Source organism: Cokeromyces recurvatus (genome assembly GCF_025118155.1).
Source record: "Cokeromyces recurvatus strain NRRL 2243 chromosome Unknown BX663scaffold_13, whole genome shotgun sequence".
Lineage (NCBI taxonomy): Eukaryota > Fungi > Mucoromycota > Mucoromycetes > Mucorales > Mucoraceae > Cokeromyces > Cokeromyces recurvatus.
This window is the reverse complement of record NW_026251399.1, coordinates 159707-179868: the sequence shown is the minus strand read 5'-3', so window position 1 is coordinate 179868 and position 20162 is coordinate 159707. Positions and strand designations below refer to the sequence as shown.

Below are 20162 nucleotides of genomic sequence, written 5' to 3'. Positions count from 1 at the left end.
AGTTGTATAGAACTTAAATAGTTCATTTCTATTTTAAAAAAAAAACAAGATGGATAGTATATTTAATGAATGATTATTAAATATTGATGAATAAATATATAATGCATAAATAAACACTTACTTTTTAGTAATACATTTTATTTTATTTTATTATTTTTATTTTATACATTTATTTTACTTTATTTTATTTTATTTGGCACCGAACATTTTCATTAAATGCTCACTGCTGAAACTCTTTGGTCTTTCAATAGGTAACAGTAAAGCACGATCCCAAATCAATTGGGCAGTAACACCAAGTGCACGCGATACACCAAATAGAACTGTATAATAATCTTGCTCCGTTAAGCCATAATATTGAAGAAGAACACCAGAATGAGCATCAACATTAGGCCATGGGTTCTTGGTCTTACCGTGCTCTGTCAAAACACCAGGCTATATTTAAATAACAAATATTAATAAATATTGTTTTATGTAAGGAAATAATTATACTTAACAATAATATGATATAGCTTGGATACCAAGCCAAAGAGAGGATCATCAGGTAGATGCTTCAATGCAAATTCACGTTGGGCCATATAACGAGGATCTGTCTTTCTCAAAACTGCATGACCATAACCGGGAATAACTTGTCCTCCATTTAAAGTATCCCAAAGATATTTCTTTATTTGTTCCTCACTAGCATCAATACCAATAGTGTCTTTCAATTTCAAAGTCCAACGAAGCACTTCCTGATTAGCTAATCCATGGAGAGGACCTGCTAATCCATTCAAGCCAGCAGCTAAGGAAAGATAAGGATCCGATAATGCAGAACCCACTAAGTGCGTTCTATTTTTTTTTTTTTTTTTTTTTTTGAAAAAAAAATTGGTAAACAAATATAACAATAAAGACTCTAAATAAATATTAAATAACAGAATAATAAACTTACGTATGAGCAGAGACATTACCACCCTCATGGTCAGAATGAATAGTTAAATATAAACGTAATAATTCAACAAAATCCTTATTATCCTCATAACCCAATAACTTTGCAAAATTATAAGAATAATCCTTATTATTGTCAATAGCTGGTAATTTACCATCCTTATAGACGTTACGATAAATACGAGCAGCAACATTAGGTAATTTAGCAATCAAGTCCATAGTATCCTCAAAGGTAAATTCCCAATATTGCGACTTATGAATACCCTTAGAATAAGCTTTTGCAAATTGAGAATCGTGTTGTAAAGCGTTGACAGCGATAGAAAATTGTGACATGGGATGAAGTGTCTTGGGACAATGATCAATAATTTCTTCAACAAATTCAGGAATGGCGGAGCGTGCAGCCCATTCAGCGGAGAGTTGGTCTACTTGTTCCTTTGTAGGTATTTCTCCCGTAACCAATAACCAAAACAAACCCTCAGGAAGAGGTTCTCCTCCATCCTGAGCTTTGGGTAGAGTCTTTTGACATTCAGGAATAGTTAAACCACGAAAACGGATACCTTCCTCGGCATCAAGAACAGATCCTTCCCAAACAAGGCCCTTGATACCACGCATACCGCCATAAACTTGATCGAGTGTGACGTCACCGAGTGTTTTTGAACCATATTCCTTTTTAAAAGCCTTGACTTCAGCTTGTTTTTCAGGAATAATTTCAGCTAAACGTTCTTTCAAACTCTATCTCAGAATAAATTATTTGTTGATGTATTTACTTAACTATATTAAAATCTATACATACCTTAACTTTAGTTGAATATGCTCGAGTGGCACTTACTGTCAACGTAGGGATAATAAGGCGAGACGTTTGACATGTAGTTAACTAGCGTTACACGGATATATGATTATTTTTGACCTTTCTGCTGCATATAAAATTTCAGTATACCTTTGTTAATGAACGAATCATTGATATATTATTATAAAACAAATAAAAAAGAAATGAAATGAAATAAATAAAAAAAAAAAAAAAAAAAAAAAAAACCTTTTATATTTAATTTATGTGGATCCTAGAATTATTTTTTTTTTTTATTTTTTTTTGACTTTTAGGTTTCACTTCATGTCATTTCACCCCGCACCTTTTTTTTTATTTTTAATGGTTTGTAATCATTTAAGTTAGAAACACGTTTCAAAAACATTCTTATTTTTTATTGGTTCCTTTTAAGTGATTTCAGCTGTCAAAAATGATAATTGTTTAACATTATACAGCATGCTATAAAAATGCTCTTTTAACTCTCTGCTTTATTTGATTTGCCTTTTTTTTTGTACATTATTACTATTTTTTATCTTGTGTACTTTCTCCTTAAGTTTCCAAAAATAAATAAAAATGTGTAATCAAGATATACCTTCTGAATATGTGTACTGTTTCAACATTATTGATAAAACTCTTAAATGCAATTCAAAGGAGATAGAAGAGCAACGTCGGGAAGAATTTTTTTTACAAAACTATTACTTTAGAATGACATGAGTAGCAACTAAATGCAAAGAAATATATATATATATAAGCTGAATCAGACTTAAAGAGACTCATGAATTTGAACTGTATATTTTAAAGATCTTTGTAAAACTTTGTAATAAATAACCATAATTACATAGCATGAGTCAATAACAATAATAATTCAACAAATAAAGAGTAAGTCGACGTCGATCGTTAAAACTTCGCCTACTAAAAAAGGCTAGGAGTACGTATTATACTACTGTTCTTTTATATAGATAAAAAAAATTAGTTAACCCTATTATAGAGCAAGGGATATCTACAAGATCAGCGAGATTAACAGTAAGTATTATTGTGAGAACAGCTCAGGATAGTGTCAAATTAAACAAGGATGATGTATAGAAAAGTATTTATGATGCACTACAATTTTGTCACATTTGAGAGATACCAATAAGTAAGATTCAAGAAGAACACATAGCATAGACTTTCTTCTTTATAACTATTTTAATACAGCAGCTTCTACTGAGTTATAAGAGATAAGGGACATATCATGTTCAGCCTTCCTAGATATAAAACCCAAGAGTTTCTGTAAGTATCTCTTTCAGTATACATGTATTACCCTTAAGAAGTTAAACAAAGCTATAATACAAGAATATTTGAAGATACTTTGACTTAACAAAGAGAGCAGATTGACGATAAAGGAATCAATTGTAATAGTAATTGAATTTATATTCAATGAGGCAGAACTTAATATGCATATTAGACAAAATTTTAAGAAATTTAAACAGGAGATAACTGCTGGAATAACGTTTTTCTTGAATAGAGGTGCTACTACTACCACTGTCAAAACAGTATGCAAAAGGGGAGTTATTGATTGGCTTTACGTAAACCAAAAACTGTTTCCGTCAAAAAAAAAAAAAAAAAAAAAAAAAAAAAGCTAATCATTTATATGTATGTACTGTCACGGGACATTTATGCTATTACTTTAAAAAAAAAATTCCCTTAGCTTTCTTTTTTTTTCCTTGAAAATTATTAGAGATGGATCCCGAAAAGGACATTTACCATGTAGTTATTAGACTTCCTTTTAAACGTCCTGATCAGTTTATAGAGCCTCCTTCAGTAAGTATTCGATTTCCCTTGTAATTTTATTAGTTTTGTTAATCCTTTTATATGTAAACATGTGTAGATTGTTTGGACCGAAGAGATGGAGCATAAATTATGGCAATACATGAGTCAAAAAAACACAGATTGTAATAGCATGTAAATGCCATGTAACAAAAATATTAATATATATATATATATATTTATGAATAGGGAATGTTATTGCAGAACAATTAGGAGTGCCGACTTCCTTTATTGTTCGTCATGCAGCATTTATTTATGAAACTCAACTTCGTGGTATTCACCAACAACTTCGACAAAAGGGAGCAAGCGCTAGTGTCAATAGAACGAATACAAAGAGCCCCATTCCTTCAAAATCTAGACCAAGTAAATTAAATGAAAACAATATGTATATACATGTTTATTAATACTTTATATGTATAGCTTCTATAAGATATTCAAACTCATTACAGCAGCAATCTGAGCAAATAAGTAGTAATAATATATCACAAGAAACAATAACACAAAAGACTTTATTAGATAATCGATCCAATAATTCTTCTCGTATAGCTTTAAACGACGAAAAGTTAGATAGATCGTCTCTTAATAATAGCTTATATAAAAGCAACTCATCGAGCCAGCCTCATCCTACTGCTTATCTAAATGACAATAGTACTGAGGAAGAGAGTGACAGTATAACGAATAATGAAACATCAACACCTTCTTCACCACTTGAAGAAGAAGTATTTAGTAATCATTTTCAAAGAATGAGATTACAAGTAGAAGAACCTGCATTCCTTCCGCATAATAGTTATATTTCCAATAATAGTAGCTTGATAAGCAGTCGTCAACAATTATCCTTATCTATACAAAATTTGAAGAAATATAATACTTTGGATGATAATCTATCATCATCTTCAATACACTCTAAAAAAGGTAACTATACTGCCCCAAACACACAACCTCAGTCACCTGTTATAGCTATTACTACTAGCCATCATCGTACTACTACTGCTCCCAGTAGTTCAAGTAATGAGAGTGCATTGAATTCAATAGGCTCTTCATTTAGTGATTTATCAGGTAAATACGCTTCTTTTTCTTTTTCTTTTTTTTTTCTAGAATTTAAAAAGTGTATACACATATAATAATATTACGAACTAGATTCATCAGTTACACAATCAGCATTAGAAGAAGCATTTTTATCTAAATTTAACCATGGTTCAAAGATGTAAGCAGCTAAAATGTATACAAGCTTTATGCATTGCCTATTAACTTCTATATATGGTTTTAGGTCTTTATTGAACTTTTCACATAAATATAAAGAATAACTAAACTATATACCATCTGCATATTATAATAATATATTCGTATACATATAAAAAAAACAAAAAACAAATTGTTTTCTTTTTTATTGAAGATTAATCTACTACAAACAAAGAAGGGGAGAGGAAGGGAAATACTATTTATAAATGATTTATTTCTTGGCTTTCTTAACAGGTTCATAAGAAGTAGCAAGAAGTTGAACAATTTCTTCATCCTTAACAGACTTATCAGTTTGGACTTCAACAGCATCAAAACGAGGATGAGTAAGCAAAGTGTTACCCTTCTTGGTGACCATGACAGTAGCCAAGTATTGAGCAACGACAGCTTCATCACGTTCATACATAACATCGTAGGGCAAAACAGTTTGATGCTTGGCAGCTTCAACAATACCCATACGAGCCTTACGTTCATCTTCGAGACTACGAAGATTGAAAGGGAAGGCACCAGCCTTATTTTGGATTTCAGAGAGGACAGCACGAGAGGTGGCCATCTTCAATTGGTAACGAACACCAGTCTTCTTGTAGACAGTAGTACGAGTCTTCAAGGGACGAACCTTACCTTCACCAGTAGAAACAAGGATATCAATAGCATAAACTTCATTGACACCAAATTCAACGCGCTTAAAGTCACGAAGATGAGCTTCAGTGGGGTTCAAGATAATTTGCTTTTCACCATCGGTCTTGTCCTTAAGTTGGTTGTGAGACAACATACCTTCGACAGGCTTGACGTTATAAGCTTCAGCAATCTTATCAACAGTCTTGGTAACATCCATGTTCTATTCAAAGTAATACAATTAAATATCATTTAAATAAAAAAAAAAAAAAAAACTCCTATCTTCAAGTAATTACCTTATTACCAGGACGGAGCATACGAATAGTAGCTTCCAAAGCAGTTTGAGCAGCCTTAATAGCATCAGCCTTAGTACCAGTAACGGGACCCTTAGCACCAACAACAATAGTAGTGGCAACAGTAGAACAGAATCCATCAAATTGAACACCCAATTGACTAAAATAAATACACAAAAAAAAAGTTAATATCTCTGATCTCATATCTATTCACACAAAATAATTACATTTTAGCAACATCGCCTTCCTTCAAAGTAACAACAGCCTCGGGATCAGAAGGAAGAGGAGAAAAATGAGCAACACAATTGTTGACAGAGATAGAAGTAGGGAAACCAATACCTATTAAATCATGTTAGCATTATTTTTTTCCTACTCAGCCACATTTTTTTTTTTTTTTTTTTACCCTTGGAGATCTTGTTCTTTCCTTGCTTGGTATAGATTTTGCTGGTAGCTTCGGTAATAAGTCTATCACCTTCGATACAAATGTCAATAATCTTGGCATCAACAACACAAAGCTTAATGACCTTGTCGAGAACATCTATTCATTTGAGTTAATAAATGAAACTAAAACGCGTATCAAAATAAAAAAAAGGGGGGAAGAGAAGACTTTGTGCCTTATTTTAATTTATAAATCAAGATCATTACCATCGGCAATTCTACCAGCATCCTTGTACTTCATTTGAACATCGCTGTTGGAAACATCGTTGACTGGCTCAGTAGCCTTTGGAGTTTCAGCAGGATTGGCACTCATTTTTTATTTGTTGAAAAAAAAAAATAAATAAATAAATAAAATAAAACAAAAGAGAAAAAATTATTTTATAGTGATTATTGAAGAAATTGAGAAAATTTTAGAATAAATTCGTACTCAGATAATAAGAATTAAGCTGATCACCTAAACAGTTGAAAGGTATATAGAAATTATTTTTTTTTTCTTATTAACAAAATAGGATTATTTGTATGAACACAATAATAAGTGTTAATATGTAAACATTGAAAAAAAAAAGTAGAGGTGAAAGAGGAGAAGGCATAAGAATGCTTTCGAAGATTGTTATAATATACCTGCTGCTATAAGAAGCCACTATGCTGAATAAGTCACATTACTTGTATCGTTCTAGTATTTATGCAAGCGTCAAATTATTAAATGCTTGTAAATAGATGAAACACTCTATTATTTATATAAAGATTAGAAATGGAATCTTTTTTGGTTAACTGATAATAAATTTCACTTAGTCAAGGTATTAGACTGCAGCAATAAAAGTAATGTCTCTTTCATTAAGTATTGAGATAAAGTATATAAGATGTATACAATGATCAAAGACAATTCTACTTTATGACAAATATCTTTCATTTTCTATAAAATAGTATTTGATCTACTATCAAATTATTAATAGTACTATTTAAAATCACTAATAGGTGGAGATACTATGACTAGAAAATTTAAACTATGATCTGGATACCTGCTGTAATACGCAAGTAATGAAGTACTCCTCCAAATTTCCTCATATATCCAGCAGATAAGGCTACAATATGTAGTTTACATAATGAATACCAATTACAACTAATATATTAAATTATATCATCATAATAATCCTATACGCATGTGAGCCTAATTGGATATTACTAGCTCAGGAGAGTCTAGAGGTATGCACCAGTTGATATCAAAAAAAAAAACTCTTGGAAAATGTTTATTCTCGATAGCTAATTTTAACTCAACATTAAGAAAATGAATCCATAATAATGAGATTGTTAAGAAAAGGTACTGTTACTTAAAGAACGGATTGAATGCATAGCTCTAGAAAAGGGGATATTTTAATGTTCCTCCATTAACTTACTAAAGGAATACTGTAGTATCTTTTTTTTTCCTTGACTCTGTTTAATTCCTTTTTTTTTTTCAATCTGTCCAGGCCAATAGCTTTTGTATTTAAGGCATTAAGTATCCAAATGAAATTGTTCGCAAATGCTTTTTTTTTCGGAATATAAAGCAAGTCACATTGTAAAGTAAAAGCTTATCATGTATGAAGAAGAATTTATTATGTGTATTTTCTGTGAATCTAGTCGTTTATGTAGGTGTATATATGTGATAGTATAATAGATTTAAAAATAACCAAAGTTTGATTTACTGACAATGTTGGCTGTATTGGAAGGAGGGAAGAAAGAATGATATGTTTATAGGGCTAAACGTTACTTTTTCACTTTTGTTTCCAAAAAATCTTTTGCTTCATTAATCTTTAATGCTAAGAAAGGTGAACCCCCACGATCAGGGTGATTAAGTAACATGATGCGTCTATGAGCTTCTTTAATTTTTTGCTTTGTTGCTTGTGATTCCCTTTACACATTTTAAATTGATTTAAGTTTTTCATTTATTTATTTATTTTTTTTTTTCAACAAAAAATATATATTACCTAAGACCAAGAATCAATGCAGCTTCTCTTTTGTTCATTTTTGGATCAAAACCACCTTTATAAAACTTGGAAAGTCTGGGCTTTTTTGGTAATTTTTGATATTCTTGGAATGCTTTAATACCGAGACGACCAGCAGTAGCTGCGCCAGCAACAACAAAACCCATTATAACAGCAGTAGACTATATATATATATATGTATGTAGAGGTATATATGTTAGTTAAACAATATTTAAAAAAGAAATAAAAATAAAATGTAGGTTAAAACAAGATCTTTTCTCATTACCATCTTTATATAATGTCAAATGGTTTAAATAATAAAAATTATAAAAGAAAAAAATTCGTTCCTTAAGCTTCATGGCCCCAGGATTTTATATCTCCATTCTTCAAAAAAATAATCTGATTGGATTATAGATTACCAGTGTTTTTTGAAGAAGTTTAATGCTTAGTTTGTCACTCTTTTCCTTACAGCTATTTTTTATAATCCTCGTTCTTTTTTCTTTTTTTTTTTTTTACATTTTATTTATTGTTTAAAAAAGTAAATATATTTTTTGTTTTCAACGAATAAAACTATTTTAATCAGTATCCATTGGTTCTGCTGCTTCAAGTCCAACGGCAACAGCAGGCTCATGCTGTTCCGAGTTATCATCAGTATTATTAGAGCCAGTAGCACCACCAGGACCTGCCGGTCTTCTTCTTCCTTTATCTTCACCAAGTAAATCTAAATACTTCTGTAGTGCTTCTCCTTCAATAATCTCGAATGGATGATCCTCACCTACAATACCAAGAGATGTGTTGTGAATATTGAGATCTTTATCTTGTTGCAATGTGTCACGAAGTGCTTGAAGACCATGACGAACAAGTTCATCCAATGAAGCTAATAAATAAATATAGTTAATATTGAAAGATACTATTTCAACATAATAACAAAATCATATACCATCAGTAAATTCCTCACGATATTTTTCAAGATATGTCTTGGCAGATTGAGATCTTGCACCAATGGACATGGCATAATATTCAAAACTAGTGCCAGAAGGAGAACATTCAAAGAGATGGGGTCCAGTTTCCTATTGCATATGTCAAAATATAGCTCCTTTTTTTTCTCTCTTTAAAAAAGTTAACACCTACATCATAACCAATGACAAGAAGACCAACACCATATGGTCTACGTCCATATTGTTGAGTGTTGACTTGTGCCTCTACAATAAAAAAGGGGGGTCAATATTAAGGCGACTTGTAAATTTTCCAAAATTACAAAAAAAACATACTATCTGCAATTGCATTAACAATTCTTTGTGTAGGTAATGGTCTGTCATACAACATCTTTGATTTCATGGCTTCTGAACGCATAAAGTTACTAATAATTCAAATTAATAAATATAAATTCGAACATTATCCTAATTTACCTTAAAACACGAGCATCTGAGGTCAATCCTGCAATACCAATACCCATGTGATCATCAATTTTAATTAACTTTTTTTGATATGAGGCAAGTTCTCCAGATGAACGCTATGGTTAAAAAATACATAAGTTTCTGAAAGAGCTTTACATTAATTTCAAAAAAAAATACCTTCAGGGCAAGTAAAATAGCATATTTATTACTTCTTAAACCGATAGCAGCTGATCCCTGTTTAACTGCTTCGACTGCATATTCTACTTGATGTATACGACCTTGAGGTGACCAAGTTGAAACATCGTTGTCGTATTGATTTCTAAACTATTAATGAGCAAAAAAGAAAAAAAGAAGGAGAAGAAAGCAAATAAAAAAACGCTTTTAGTTGATAAAAATTCAATAAAAGTTCGAGAAAAATGCTTTTACCATTGTACTTCAATCTTTATTTTATCTAAGAAAAAAAAAATCTCCTGCAAAAAAAAAAAAAAAAAAAAAAAAAAAAAAAAAAAAAAAAAGGTGTACTCGCGTCTCTTGATGATATATGCCTAAAAAGTGACTTTGTCAAGCTCGTACGCGCGGCCAAAGCGATATGAAGTGCAAGCAGATGACGTATTTTTCGGAGTTTTCTAAGTAGTAAAATGCTATCAAGTATCATTTTTCTGATGGTTATAAAATATACACATTTATAAATAATGTAAAATTATGATTTATTAAATACAATGTTAAATTTCTTAATGACAAGTAAAGAAGCCTTTTATAATTATATTCATTTCGATTAATATAACATCATAAGGAAGGATGATTAGAACGCAATTAACTTAAACATTATAAAAGACTAATATAAGTAACTTACGCTCTGATCTGTTACCATATAAAATTTGTTTTCAAATAGCATTCATTAAAAACTTATAATCAGTAGATATTTTTTGTCTACATAAAATGAATCATGACAAATATATTTCATTACTTGTTGAATAAAACTTTTTTAATGCATAAAAAATAATAAACATTGTTACATCTTCAGTGTGTAAAGATTGTCATAGGGCTTTTTTGAATGTTATTTTTTATTATGAGCTTTTTTTTTTTTCCTGATTTATTAACTATAATACTTTTTCATACTAAAATAACACATACAGTAAACAAACCTAGTAATTGTTATAGACAAAAAATTAACCTTTAAAGAATTCTTAACACTTACAAAGACTTGATATATTTAGTCGCAGTGCCGCCGAACAAGAAGATCAAAAGACACCTAAGTCCTGCACGGATAGTGGTTGTCCACTGCAAATAACTTGTTAAAGTAGGACTACACAGTATTGTAAAAGTAGGATTTTTACAAGATTATTTTAAAAGATGGGAATTTCTAGTAAAATCTTATATCAAATGAAAGCTACAATCCTCTTGATTTTAAATCTATTTTTTTTTTATTATTATTATTATTTTATTTGGACAAATATTCAATATTTAAAGATTCACTTTTTGATGAATTTGTATTACATAATTTTCAATGTGTTGATCGAGTTTTATTCTCTGGATAGATTTTATGCTCTATAAATAAAACACACAAGATTACGAATACATAACACCTAAAAAAGACTAATATTATTTTATTATGTAACCAAGACAAAAAGTTGTAAAGTCATTGGTAAAAATTTAACTTTGAAAAATACACTTTGTTTAAATATATATAATTTAACGAAATTAAAAAATAAATAAATAAATTGCAAAACTAATTAATTTTACCATGTTGGCAAATGACAATTAACACATTTGTCAATTGAATAGTAATTACCACAATATAATGAAACATGGCAACTATTAATGAAAATAGCTTGCACTACTTTAAATACTCTCGAGTAATATTTGTCTGTCGTTATTTATTTTAAATGCTTTTAAACTTTTAACTGTTAATTTGTACATTTAATTAATTGCAATTACGAAATGGTTAATTGACATTTATAAACCGACAAAAATGTAACAATAACAAAGCTCTGACAAGAGAATGTTATTATAAATTATTATGTATATTTTTACATAAAACATACTTTTCTTTTCTTTTTTCTATAGTGTTATTCTTTGAATTTATTTTTATGAATTATAATATATACAGGCTAAATGGTTAACATAATAATGATAGATGTAGCATTATACAGAACTTGTACTTTTGTTGATCTATTTATCAAAGTCTTTTATTTTATGATAGGTAAATAATAATAGTGTCATTCATTGCACTATAATAACCAACGTAAATAAATATATTTACATTTATTATATAAAATAACTGCAATTCTAATTACTCTTTATTCTCTACAGCCAAGTAAACAAAAAATCATTTTACTCTGAATATCATCAAATAAAAAGAACAAAAAAAAAACAAATGGAGGGCTTTTCCTTCTAAATGTAATAAGATATACTTAATGTTTAGTTTTTTTTTTTTTGAATATTAAGTTTTACTTTATTGTTTTTCAGTAAGCAAGCAATTTTACAGCAGAAGAAGACCATTCCAAGTTATTCTCTTAATACGTCTTACTGTTGTATTCCCCCCCCTTTTTTTTTTGATATGTATTTATTTATCCTTAAAAAGGAATAAATAAAGCTTAAATGGATCATTTTTTAAATAAATGATATAAATATTATAAATATGCAAATTTTAAAGAAAAATGCATTTATTATGTATCCTATTAATATATGCAAATAAAGAAATATTAAAAGTGAATGTAAAAAACCAATGAAGGGCTATAAACTATGTTTATATACCACAAATGTGAAGAAATAAGCCAGTAGAAGGTCTGTTTTATCGTTAAAAATCTGCTAAAGTAAGTTTTTATTATTTGTAGTGGCTATCTAGTCACGTAACTGTTTGTAATCATCATAAATTATATAAAATTTTTTCTGGTATAATACGTTTGTAAGTTGAAGCTTGATTTTACCTCTATTGTTCCTAATGTCACACTCAAGGCTTGAACAGCAATAAAGAAGAATATCTTATTATTAAATATATATTATATCTTAAATTGCTCCTCAATGCCTGTACCTTTCCTTTTCTTTAACCAGTTGACGTCTTCAGTCAACAATATTCAATACAAAAATTTACAAGTGATTACTTAATGTCAAGATTATAACTTGACCATTTTTTTTTATTCTTATTTTTTCAAAAGAGTATAAAATTAGAATTAAAAGACAGATACGTGATTCTATTGGATAGATCACGTGACTTATAGTTTAATATCCGGATTATAGGAAATTAAAAAAAATTGTAGCCATGATATGTTCGTGGTGCTTAACAGTAGAATCCTTTTCTTTTATTTTTTTTTCTATTTGTGAAGCTAATGTTTCTTCTAGTTACTTTTATACTGAGACAAAGGTATAAATGTAAGTTGAATATTGCTTTTGTTCTTTATGTCGTCGTTAATGTATTGATATTTCTTTCTGTTACTGTTTCTATATTTAATTGACAATCTTCTGTATTGTCGTTTCAGTTCAATTAATCAAATTACAATTAAACAACTTAATAAAAATTTAAAGCAAAGTAAAAGCTTGATTTTATTCCATTATATTAAAAAATGATACTTAAATAAAAAATGATATTATATAAAAGGAATTATTAAAGAAGGGTAAATTAAAATAAAATAAATTGAATTACCGGACAAGTCCGGTATATCACGTGACTGTTGATTAAATTTTTAGTGTGCAAATTTTATATTTTTATACCACTTGTCAGCCAAGAAAGGTTCCATGATGTAATTGGTTAGCATGTAAGACTCTGAATCTTGACATCCGAGTTCGAGTCTCGGTGGGACCTTCATTTTTTGAAATTTTTTTTATTTCTTTACATCATATATTGTATTTACCTTTCTGTAGTTATATTTATATAAGCCTATTTGATTATTACCTTTGTTCGCTTTTTACATGAATATGTTCTTATCTTTCTCATTAGAACCAAGTAACGATCTCTCTTCAAGTAATTTTAGATGTCACTTTATAGAGCTTTATGTAACTGCCATTATATCAAAGTATGATAATTAAATATTGATTTATCACTAATAACTTTCAACAATAATTATCTTTTATTTATTTATTTATTAGGAGAAGATATATTACCGCCTTAATACATCAAAACTTTTTTCTTTGAGAAAAAATTTACAGGAGTAATAATGCTTTTTTTTTTGAATTACTTTCTGAAGAGAATAGTTAATTCTATTAAACTGAGTTAGACTGAATATTAGCCTATGAAACACTATTTTATAACTTTCTTCATCAATAAAATGGAATCATTAGTACTATCAAACTTTTTTTTTTTTGTAAGCAGCAAAATACATATATGAAAAAAAGTAATATGCATTTCTTGAACATATCTAAAATCCCGCCTTTTTTATTATTATTATAAAAAGCGTCAAAAATCCAAATAGGATCTATACAATATTATTATGTATCAGTAAAATTTTTCAAAAACAGCTGAAAAGTAGTAATAAAGTACTAATTAGTTCACCTCTAATATTTAAAATAGAATAAGAACTTTTTTTTTTTTTTTTTTTTTTTTTTTTTTTTTTTTTTTTTTTTTTTGTATAAACTAAATTTATTAATATCGATGCATATATTGTTGTTGTTGCTGTTGTTGGTTCCCTGGATAATCAGGCATTTTATAAAATCCATCATTTACCACAGAGACCTTCTCCGAGAATAATTGACTAACACCAGAGGCATTTTGAGTCATTATGATATGATTCTGATTTTCTGCTGCTAATCTCTTACGCATACCACAAACACTTTTAATGATATACCATGTAAAGATGGCCAAGAATAGCAATACAAGGACGATAATAAAGACATACCTATGGTTCTTTTGAAGCCAACTTTCTTGAGGTGTATTTAGGTTATTGGATGTAGAATTAAATCCATCTGTAGATACCTCTGTAGTTGAAAGAGGTTGTTGAGCTACTGTAGCTGTTGCTGGTAATAATTGACTTTGTTGAGCGAATACAATCGAAACTAAAGTGAGTATTAAAGAAAGATGTTGAATCATTTTTAAATAATATATAATTGAGTTATAAAGAAAAAATTAAAAGAAAAAAAGAAGCGTGGTAAAGGGAGTGAATACACACACAAAAAAAAAAGTTTATTGTATATCTTAAAGGAATGGAGATAATTGAAACAATAAGGAAAAGAAAAAGTGAATAAAGAAGTTGAATAGTGTTAATAAGCCTAAAAATAAAATATATGAAAACAAAACATCAAAATTAATTTTTATACTCCGTTTTTTTTTCTTTTTTTTCTCTTTCGTGTAAATTTTATTAGGAGGATTATTGATCTAGGAATAATAATACATGTTTCCTTTACAGTATATAGTTTAGTTATTATTACAAGTAATGGGTACTTTTATTCATGTTATAATTATTAATTTGCTTGATTCATAGCTTCTTGAACTTCAGATAACATGGGTACAGAAGCCATAGAACCTTCACGTTGAACAGCAAGAGAAGAAGCAAAATTAGCCTCTTTTAATGCATTCTCAATTCTTTTAAAGTAGTCTTCTTCTTCTTTTTCTGTTCGAATAAGAGTAGCCAAAAAGTACCCCTTTATAAAGACATCATGATGTTAAGTCATTTATAAATATTTTCTATTTTCCGCCGTTTTTTTTTTTTTTTTTTTTTTTTTTTTTTTTTTTTTTTTTTTACTTACAACAAAAGTATCTCCAGCAGCAGTAGTATCCTTAACATTTACTTTTCTACTGGGAATTTTAAAATCATGAACTTTACTCTCCTCTTTAAATTTCGCAACAACACCTTCGCCACCTAAAGTAATGATAATGCCTTTCATTGAATCAAAAATAGTCAACATTTCTGCTGCTAATTCTAGTCCTTTTATATCTTTCTTTCCACCAAGCTCTTCATATAAAGCCTTTGCTTCATGTTCATTTACAACAAGAATGGTCACTTTATCAAATGGGAAATCCTTTAAAATACCCTTTGTAAGAGGTGCAGGATTAAAGAGAATATTTAGACCCTTCTCAGCAGCTAGCTTCATGATGTCACCACCATGACTAATTTCATTTTGTTGAACAAGCCAGTCACCGGGACCAAAGGAATTTAAAACTTCTGCAGCTTCTTCGGGTGTATTTGTACCATTTGTTCCCGGATAAAGTACAATACAGTTATCCCCTGTCTCTTTACTTACTTGAATAAATGCGCGCCCATTTCTCTATAAACATATATAGAATTATGTAAGCAAACCTTATTTTTTTTTTTTAATATTTACTTCTTTTTCGTTAATTCTTGCAAATGACATGTCAACTCCATTCTCACTCATGTATTCTTTAATCTATACATATTGAAAAATAAATGGTCACATTTCTTACGTATATATTAAACAATGACTATCTTACCCATGCGGCATCATGTCCAAAATTACCAGCATGATAAACGCGTCCTCCAGCCTAAAATTTGACATTATTTATTATTATTATTATTATTATTTTAAAAAAAAAGGGAAATAGTATCCAGTATTAAGATAATCTTACTTTTGCAAAAGCAATTGATTGATTTGCTCCTATATAAGTATATGCATGTTTAATACTTTATCAAAAAAGAAATACAAAAAAAAAAAAAATTTTTTTATCTCTTCATATATAAATATATACCTTTTCCACCAGCGCGAACAAAATATTCTGTTGAAGATAATGTTTCTCCAGAAATACATATATGAGGAACAGTAAAGAACTCATCAATATTCACTGAACCGTAGTTAAGAATCTTGCTCATTATTAAAATAAAAAATATGATCTTTTTTTTTATTATTGTAGAAAGTAGAAGAAAAAAAGAAGAAGATGTTATTCACAAATAATTAGACTGACTTTTATACAGGATCCATTATTAATTATGCACAACCATTTTAACGGTCTTTTGTGCGCCGACGGGAAGAGAGGAAAAAAAAAAATGTCCATTAAGAAATTTCTTATAAAAACACTGGGAACAAAAAAAAAAAAAAAAAAAAAAAAAAAAAGGGGCGGGGAAATGGCTTTAAATTTCTTGCTATTTATATGTTAGCATAATATGTCTAGGAAACAAAGAATTCCTTATTTTCCTATGTAATCAAAACTATATTTATAGAAAATTAGGAGAAGAACTATAATATAACTATTGTATATGTTTATATGTATATATTAAAACAAAGAAGAGGAGAAGAGGGTAAAATATACGAAATATGAGTTGCTTTTTTTTTTGTTAAACAGACAAGAGGGTTCTCAAATCTAAAAAAAAAAAGATATATGTATTTGATAACTTAATCATCAACAACATTAACTTTGACAGTTTCAATAGCAACCATTTGACCACGACGAAGTTGCACTAATTCTTGGAAATCAAAAGCATAAGACCCTGGTGTGGTGTTCTTAGGGACAGTCCATTTCTTTGAATAAGTAACATATTTATCTTCTTTAGCAGCAATGGGACTATACAAAAATGATAATGAGAAATAAAGATACTACACAAATAAACGAAGATAGATTTTACCATGAACTAAAAACGGTTCTAATTTTTTCTTGCTTTTTATTTCCAGATCTTTTATGAAAATTAATACTCAACTTTAAAGCTTTACCAGCAGCGACATTATCTTTAAAAAAAACGTATATATTTTAATACAATAGTAACATTTATTTCTATAGTTGTATTTACCTTTAATAAGGGGTTGCATGACATATTTAATCACAACTTTTTCACCAGCAGTAATATCTTGTCCACTCTTTGGTGATGAGATTTTAATAAATTGAAGTTGAGAAAAGACACTTGCAAAAGTAGTTTGAATAAAAACAAAAGATAAAATTGCAAGCAAAAATAAGCTTCTTGTTGAAATGATCATTTTAATAAATAAGTAAGGAATAAGAAGAAGAAAGGAAGAAGGAAAATCAAAAAAAAAAAAAAAAATAGTGAATAGTAAGTATTTTATATAAGGCTACACAAGTCAAATTAGCTGATTTATAAAAATAAAACAAGTATTCAAAATGTTGTGCACTAATTATGTATAACCCTGCTGCCTTTAATTTATCCATCTTTTCATTGTATAACATTCAAGAAGTAAGTTATAGTAGCTTGTCTTCTTATTTATTATGAAAGAGAGAAGGGAATGCTTTGAAATACAGTAGCTAAAGCCCAAATTACCCTACATCCCCCCAAAATATATATATGGTTATTAATAATAAACATATTGTATATTTGGAAATAGGGACCATTATTCACCAATAATGTACTCCCTTCCTGCTCCTACAATTAAACGAATTATAGATGTATAAGAATTTCCTTTAATAAATTGAGCCAATAGAAATTGTTGTAAAAAATCTATACAAGCTAGTAAAATCGTAACCTTTCTACTGTCTCCATCGTAAACAAACACAAATAACAAGTAATTTCTCTCAATATATTTTGGGAGGTAAAAATATAATTTTTTTTCTTCCTACATGATTCTGTTGTCCATTTACAGAAAATAGATCGGTATATAAATAGAAAGTAGCTAAACAAAGTAATAAACTTTAATATCATTCTTATTGCTCAATACCATCAAGTGCTTTATTTTCTACTTTATTATATTAAAGTAGATTAACAGAAATCGGGAGTAGAAGTAGATAAAGTTGTTTTTATACCAATAGTAATAAAAATAAATGAAGCATTGGCAAAAAAAAAGCCTTTCTTTTATAATAGAATCGAGCCTTTTAAATAAGGTAATGCTATTTTAACATGGCACAAATTCTATTAAAATAAATTCTGCGCATATCTGAGTTTTTTTTTTTTTTTTTTTTGAACAAAAGAAACGTAGCAAAAAAAAAGTGTACTAAAGCATTGACTTTTATGCTAATTATCTACCAAAAAAAAAATCTTGTACAGTGCCGCAGACTTGCTGAAAGAAGGTATTTTTTTTTTCTTTTGAATTTGACTTTATCTCCAATTGTCAATGTCGGCGCCGTAAATAAAACAGAAAAATAAGGGGTAAAAAAAAAAAGCGATAGATATAAAAAGCAATGTTGTTGTTATGACCATTTATTTATTTATTTATTTTTTTAAATAATAAAACAATTTCAGAAAAGGAAAAAAAAAAGATATGAGTAACAATTTTTTATATGCCTTTTGTGTTAAGGCCTAATACTATAAACCTCACAAGTAAGCTTGTATTGAACTATAAAATAACCATAAGCTTTATTATTCGGTAATTGTGTCTTTCTTTTAATACTGTTCATATTCACTATTCTTTCTTGAAATTTATATTTCCTTTCTACAGTTTGAGTTAGCTTAAACAAATTTAACAAACTATTTTAATAAATATACATATACAATAGATATGTAAATCTATAATATAACCACAATAAAGAAAGCCTTATTATTATTAATTAATTGTACAAGTCCAGTAGTCATATTTCATCAAAAGATATAAATTGTTTCTTTCTTTCTTTATTTTATATCATAAGCTATTACATGCTAATTAAAAGTTTACCAGTCGTTTTTCTACTTTCAATATCAGTATGTGCTTGTTTAGCATCTTTTAATTCATAAATTTTATAAATTTGTAGACGGATAATCTTCTTATGAAACAAATCAAAAACTTCATTCCACCATTTTTCTCTCTCTACAGGGTCAACAAGATAAGCAAACAACTGAGGCCTCATTAACTTTAAATTCTTTGGAGTTAAACATGTAATAGAGATAGGAGGGACTGCACCTGAGGCGTTGCCAAATGAAATCAAGGTACCCAAACGACGTGTACATGCAATGGAATCTTCAAATGTTGCCTTTCCAACTCCATCTAAAACGGCATGACAACCCAAACCGTTTGTAATCTCATTGACACGATCCACTACATTTTCACGTGTATATACAATTGTATAATCTGCTCCATTTTCTTTAGCAAGTTTGGCCTTTTGATCGTTACTCACTGTACCAATGACGGTGGCACCAAGATGATGAAGCATTTGACATAATAAAAGACCTACACCACCAGCAGCAGCATGAACTAAAATAATATCACCTTTCTTTACAGCATATCCGTCACGAACCATTGTCCAGGCAGTTAATGCTTGAATACCAACAGCGGCTGCTGCTTCATAGCTCATGTTCTCTTTTAACTTTTGAGCAGCAGCAGAAGGTACATTTGTGTATTCTGCATAAGCAGAGTCTCCCAAGTAAACTACTCTATCTCCAACCTTAAAATCTTTAACGTTTTTACCTACTTGAACGACATCACCAGCACTATTAAGCATTTGAATGAATGAGGAGCTAATATATATATATATATATATATATTACTATCTTACCCTTCACGTCCAAGTGTAAATGGGAGAGTTACAGGATAAAGACCACTTCTTTGGTAGGTATCAATGTAATTGACACCTGAAAAACGATTCTTTACAAGAATAGAATCATCTTCTACCTTAGGAATAGGAACATCACCATATATCATGTTATCAATACCTCCTTGTTCTTTAATATAAACGGCCTTCATAGTTGTATCAGTTGACATTGTTTGCATAATATTATATTACACTAAATTGTTGATGTTGCTCTTTTTGTAGTGAGAATAATAAATAAATAAATTATTAGACGTGATAATAATAATAATAATAATAATAATAATAAAAAAGAACAAAAAACAAATAGAAAAGAAAAGAAAAATAGAATATGTTTACGTATTTGCAGTAAACATTTGCATTTTT

General features: G+C 28.9%; 8 protein-coding genes and 1 non-coding gene across 9 annotated transcripts; 2 read left to right on the top strand and 7 right to left on the bottom strand.

Moving 5' to 3' along the window:
* Positions 1-117: 117 nt before the first annotated feature.
* On the bottom strand, positions 118-1935 carry BX663DRAFT_509890 (citrate synthase). Its single transcript, XM_051527684.1, has 5 exons — positions 1859-1935; positions 1715-1795; positions 926-1653; positions 495-825; positions 118-432 (listed from the first exon to the last, which is right to left on the bottom strand). Exons 1-5 carry the CDS (start codon positions 1877-1879, stop codon positions 190-192), a joined length of 1404 nt encoding a protein of 467 aa, XP_051382609.1. The 5' UTR covers positions 1880-1935; the 3' UTR covers positions 118-189.
* A 1507-nt stretch (positions 1936-3442) lies between these two features.
* BX663DRAFT_552032 (uncharacterized protein) lies at positions 3443-4833 on the top strand (the record flags this gene model as incomplete). Its single annotated transcript, XM_051531331.1, has 6 exons — positions 3443-3523; positions 3591-3654; positions 3719-3892; positions 3950-4585; positions 4667-4733; positions 4797-4833. 6 exons carry the CDS (start codon positions 3443-3445, stop codon positions 4831-4833), a joined length of 1059 nt encoding a protein of 352 aa, XP_051382608.1.
* Positions 4797-6452, bottom strand: BX663DRAFT_64154 (DNA-binding protein). The gene is made up of 5 exons (XM_051532272.1): positions 6319-6452; positions 6077-6211; positions 5901-6012; positions 5677-5833; positions 4797-5603 (listed from the first exon to the last, which is right to left on the bottom strand). The coding sequence occupies exons 1-5, from the start codon at positions 6422-6424 to the stop codon at positions 4980-4982; spliced, it is 1134 nt and encodes a 377-aa protein (XP_051382607.1). The 5' UTR covers positions 6425-6452; the 3' UTR covers positions 4797-4979.
* Positions 6453-7665: 1213 nt separating this feature from the next.
* Positions 7666-8335, bottom strand: BX663DRAFT_454661 (uncharacterized protein). Its single transcript, XM_051523823.1, has 2 exons — positions 8076-8335; positions 7666-7999 (listed from the first exon to the last, which is right to left on the bottom strand). The coding sequence occupies exons 1-2, from the start codon at positions 8237-8239 to the stop codon at positions 7855-7857; spliced, it is 309 nt and encodes a 102-aa protein (XP_051382606.1). The 5' UTR covers positions 8240-8335; the 3' UTR covers positions 7666-7854.
* Positions 8336-8565: 230 nt separating this feature from the next.
* BX663DRAFT_509879 (nucleophile aminohydrolase) lies at positions 8566-9955 on the bottom strand. Its single transcript, XM_051527683.1, has 7 exons — positions 9896-9955; positions 9647-9793; positions 9482-9585; positions 9344-9432; positions 9204-9274; positions 9013-9142; positions 8566-8949 (listed from the first exon to the last, which is right to left on the bottom strand). Exons 1-7 carry the CDS (start codon positions 9896-9898, stop codon positions 8648-8650), a joined length of 846 nt encoding a protein of 281 aa, XP_051382605.1. The 5' UTR covers positions 9899-9955; the 3' UTR covers positions 8566-8647.
* A 3243-nt stretch (positions 9956-13198) lies between these two features.
* On the top strand, positions 13199-13271 carry BX663DRAFT_t81. The gene has a single exon. It is a non-coding gene; the product is annotated as a tRNA-Gln (tRNA).
* A 751-nt stretch (positions 13272-14022) lies between these two features.
* On the bottom strand, positions 14023-14676 carry BX663DRAFT_509878 (uncharacterized protein). The gene has a single exon (XM_051527682.1). The coding sequence runs from the start codon at positions 14490-14492 to the stop codon at positions 14049-14051; it is 444 nt and encodes a 147-aa protein (XP_051382604.1). The 5' UTR covers positions 14493-14676; the 3' UTR covers positions 14023-14048.
* A 397-nt stretch (positions 14677-15073) lies between these two features.
* BX663DRAFT_434955 (Ribokinase-like protein) lies at positions 15074-17323 on the bottom strand (the record flags this gene model as incomplete). Its single annotated transcript, XM_051523090.1, has 7 exons — positions 15074-15667; positions 15852-15902; positions 15987-16015; positions 16107-16185; positions 16769-16916; positions 16978-17077; positions 17140-17323. 7 exons carry the CDS (start codon positions 17321-17323, stop codon positions 15074-15076), a joined length of 1185 nt encoding a protein of 394 aa, XP_051382603.1.
* A 1600-nt stretch (positions 17324-18923) lies between these two features.
* Positions 18924-19969, bottom strand: BX663DRAFT_531193 (uncharacterized protein; the record flags this gene model as incomplete). The annotated part of the gene is made up of 2 exons (XM_051530364.1): positions 18924-19698; positions 19764-19969. 2 exons carry the CDS (start codon positions 19967-19969, stop codon positions 18924-18926), a joined length of 981 nt encoding a protein of 326 aa, XP_051382602.1.
* Between the last annotated feature and the right edge of the window lie 193 nt (positions 19970-20162).